The sequence below is a fragment of the Brassica napus genome, chromosome A3, assembly GCF_020379485.1.
Source record: "Brassica napus cultivar Da-Ae chromosome A3, Da-Ae, whole genome shotgun sequence".
In the NCBI taxonomy this organism is placed as follows: domain Eukaryota; kingdom Viridiplantae; phylum Streptophyta; class Magnoliopsida; order Brassicales; family Brassicaceae; genus Brassica; species Brassica napus.
This window is the reverse complement of record NC_063436.1, coordinates 20,138,833-20,142,998: the sequence shown is the minus strand read 5'-3', so window position 1 is coordinate 20,142,998 and position 4,166 is coordinate 20,138,833. Positions and strand designations below refer to the sequence as shown.

Genomic DNA, 4,166 nt, shown 5'->3' with positions numbered 1-4,166 from the left:
ATGTAGCCATTGTCTTATTTTTTCTTTCAAAATATCACTTTATTAATAATTGTTTTAAAATATTTTGCCTGTAATGAAGTGGTGGTACTTAAAAAAGTGGTGGTTCTTGTTTCTGAAATATTATCAACCAGCTAATGAGGATTTAGAATTATAGCAGGAAACAACAAAATAAGTGGAGATAAAAAGCACATGAGTAGGAACATAATTAATGGAGGTTCGATAATACGCATAAAAATAAAAGAACATGTTTAAGCATGCAGAAGGAGAATTATACATTTTTCTATTTTTTCACGTGCTTAACCAATATCACTTAGCATATAATACCTTGTTCCCTCATGTTCTTCATAGACTCATCACTCATATCTTTTTGCTTTTATATTCCCCCTATATTTTTCTTGTCGGAAATTCATATTATCAGGTTCAGTTTATCTATGATATGAGAGATATAAAAGTAGATAAGATGAATTTAACAAGAAAATGTTTACTATTTCTGAATGTTTTTTGCCGAATCAATATAAAAACAAAGAGATGGGATAATCAGAATATATTAAAAGAAATTAAAGAAGTGGAGCGGCGAGAGTGGAGCCAAAAGAGAAGATGATTATCCATCCACTCTTCAATCAATTATACAAAACTACAAGTCACACATCTTAGCTTGCATCACATGCCTCACTCGCTAAATCACTCTTATAATTATATGAATATTGAATATCATTTATTAACCGATGTCATAAGAAAATTGGTGTCAATGTTGGAGAGTTGTTGAACGTGAGATGTGACCTATGTCTTGTTATCTTTCTTTTATCACCTGTCATATCATATTATATGGCATATAATTGTATGATTGCAAACAGTTTTTCAATTCGATTGGATGACATTGTGTCATAAATTCAGTTCTATGAAATTAAAAGTAACACATGAAAAACTGCTTAGATTTGTTTTAAAAATATAACTATCTAGTGGTTACAGACTTACAGTCGCCGTACCAATCTAGATGCACTGAAGATAATACTATTGGTTCACCATAATGAACTTAATTAAACTAAAAGAGGAAGAAAAATGACAAAGTAGCATAAATCTAATGATAGGTTTAACATTGCATGAAGATAATAAAAAATTTAGTAAATTTATCGGTCTCTACAAAATCATTTCAATGTTTGACTTCTTTCCCCACCTTATATTCTCTCTCTATATCCCTTTACGACAGTGTAAGTGTGTCAAATAAGCAAGGTTTCTCTCCTCTCTCACACAACTTCTCTTTAAGTCTTCCCAACATCAGTCTCTAAAAACACTAAAAATTACTTTCCAATTTAATGGGGAAGCTCCAGAAGATTGGTCGAGCATGGGACTGTCTGTTTTATCCAACAAATCAGTGTTCATGCTTTTGTCTAAACACCCTTGAAAACGATGACGAAGAGTTTGAGAAGGAGCCACTGATAGATTCATCATCAGAGAAATCGGGGAAGGTCATGAGATTAAAAGATGTTGTATCTGCTGATCATCGTCAGACTCTTGCTTTTCATCTTAAGCCTAAGGTAACCACAAATCACCGCAACATTATGTCATAGACAACGTTACGATGAGTTCTTGAGCTTTGAAAAACGCTTGTCACAATGCATCTTTTTTTGGAAACAGTGAAATAAATGTTTAATTAGCTCTTAAAAAGTTGTGTGGGCCTTTTTCTCTTATATGGTGGTGTGCGTTTTTCTTGTTATTCCAAGTTAGTTTTTTAGTTCTCCCAAAATTGAATATAATAATATGTTTGATGGATATAAGGTATCACGAATTCAGTTTTCACCTAAAAATATTTCTAAATGAGTTATTTCAAGAGTTTGAAGTTAGAATGATTTTGAAAATAATTAATCAAATTGTCCGGACGATGATGGTGATGTATACAGATAGTGGAGCTAAAGGTGTCTATGCATTGCTACGGATGTGCAAAGAAAGTCGAGAAGCATATTTCTAAACTAGACGGTAACGCCAAATCTTCTTTATTTTTTAGGCATTCCTTTTAGGGAAATACAATCACAAGACATGATTCAATAATAATAATTACAAATTTAATCATTGTTTCTTTGCGTAAATCACACATTGACTAAAATTTAATTCTAAAATTTAATTATTTTTAGCAAAAAAAAAACTAAAATTTAAGTTTATATTGCATTTATGTTTAGTGGAATATACAGTTTAATTAACAGAATTCCAAACTGAAAGAAGACTGAATTGAGACAACATTCATATAGGAGTATATTTTTTTGTATCAAACAAAAGATGAACTAAAAATAAGAACATCAATTCAAAACTCAGGAACAAATCTGTTGCATATTAACTGAAATTTTTGTGCAACGAAAATGAGATCTAGCAAATGATTAGTCGTTAGAATAAAATTACTATTTAAAATTTTTATCATAAGAATTAAAACACCAATAAGAACAAAAGAGTATATCAAATTTTTAATGTAAAATTGTATATTTGCATTAACAATAGTGAAAATTGCAATAATTTATGGGTAAAGACGGATATCTTTGTTTAGATAATATTATATGTGTGTGTGTAATATATCATATATACCTCTTTAAACTAACAGAAATTCAACATAGCACGGAAATTCAACATATAGCACAAATTTAAAAGTTTATAAAACTGTTGAAAACTGATCAATATGGTTTTATTCTAATGAACAGGAGTGACATGGTACAAAGTGGAGCTTGAAAGCAAAAAGGTAGTGGTGAAGGGGAACATAATGCCAGTAGATGTGTTAGAGAGCATTTGTAAGGTCAAGAATGCTCAGCTTTGGTCTTCCTCTTGAATTTCTTTCTATTTCCACATGGGTCTTTCATGTCCATGTCCCCATCTTCATGTAATATTATTACTAAATTATCTAATTATGCGTAGATACACATGCATGCACCTATCTCTCTAATATATGATCTATCCCTCTCTGTTTTTCTGGATCCATTCTGTTGGTAACATTTTAAATCTATCTCATTAATAATTTAACTGAAGATCGCTGATTAAACTTAAGCATGTGCATATTTTAACTGTTCCGTGGAGTGAGGACTGATCTACACAACCGCCTGATGACGTATTAACGTATCGTTGAATGAAATATATGAATTAAAATAAGATTTGAGTAGTTAATAATTAATCTTCAATTTGGGTTGAAAACTTATGAGCTTTGATGTGGAGTCAGGATCTATCAAATCCAAACGAATTGAGTCGATACATAAACTGGAAGGGATACAAAAAGTCATTATATCAAGGAAGATACATTTATTTATCATTTTGGAGTGTCATCAAACTCTAATAACAAAAGTTAGTTTTCTAGTTGCTTAGAGTTAGAAGTTTATGTTGGACCACATATTTACATACTATATTTTACATTATCTAGCTAGTAATACGCATCTTATCTTATAACTAATATGTTGTTGATTAAGTATATCTTAAGCGCATGCAATGTGGACCATAGGAAGCCCCCCTCCTACACCTAGCTAGCCTTGTTTACCGAATCTAGCTTTGAAACGGACCAGCTCAAATTATTTAATGTATGTCAGAATTCATATTGACTTTTATTGAAGGAGATAAATCTTAGAGTACAACTATGTCAAATAATTTTTTTTGGTAAAATATTAAATTTTTTGTGAAATACTTGTTTGCATATTCTAATTAAACTGTCCGACGTTTATTGTATTGTATCAGTTGCAGTTATAAACTGTGAAAGTGTTCACATATATACTCGGAACAATGAACAACTGTTGGAGATTTGGAGTCAATACTTGTATGCTGATTTTGTTGTTGTTGATCAGAAAATCTAGTCGACTTAGAGTTGTTGTTTCGGTGACTAGACTCGATGTCAAGTGACAAATTTTGTAATGAGCGACCAGAAACATAGAAAAGCATATGTCGTGTTTTCTTTTTCTCTATATCACTCAAGTTCTGTGTCGTTCTTGTCCTTTGAGGTGGGTTCTCTTGTGAATTTAATCATCTAGTTTGTTCCAAAACAATGATCCTTCTCTGATTCATAGGACAAACCGAAGTGCCACAAGTGCATGATAATATGATGGTTAACAACTTATGCATGGATCATATCAGCGATCTTATGAGTATTAGTGTTTATAAGTAATATGATTAGAACAAAATAGTCCATGATTTCGCTCTAGCATGGG

At 31.3% G+C, this 4,166-nt stretch overlaps 1 protein-coding gene across 1 annotated transcript; it reads left to right on the top strand.

Moving 5' to 3' along the window:
• The first annotated feature begins 1,146 nt into the window (after window positions 1–1,146).
• On the top strand, window positions 1,147–2,958 carry BNAC03G43740D (heavy metal-associated isoprenylated plant protein 8). The gene is made up of 3 exons (XM_013814897.3): window positions 1,147–1,535; window positions 1,899–1,974; window positions 2,685–2,958. Exons 1-3 carry the CDS (start codon window positions 1,314–1,316, stop codon window positions 2,807–2,809), a joined length of 423 nt encoding a protein of 140 aa, XP_013670351.2. The 5' UTR covers window positions 1,147–1,313; the 3' UTR covers window positions 2,810–2,958.
• The last annotated feature ends 1,208 nt before the right edge of the window (window positions 2,959–4,166 follow it).

Excerpts from the sequence above, each read along its gene's own strand:
- BNAC03G43740D (XM_013814897.3), top strand. The coding sequence starts at position 1,314 with ATGGGGAAGCTCCAGAAGATTGGTCGAGCATGGGACTGTCTGTTTTAT. Across the intron at positions 1,536-1,898 it reads CTTTTCATCTTAAGCCTAAG|ATAGTGGAGCTAAAGGTGTC; the intron begins GTAACCACAAAT and ends TGATGTATACAG. Across the intron at positions 1,975-2,684 it reads GCATATTTCTAAACTAGACG|GAGTGACATGGTACAAAGTG; the intron begins GTAACGCCAAAT and ends TCTAATGAACAG.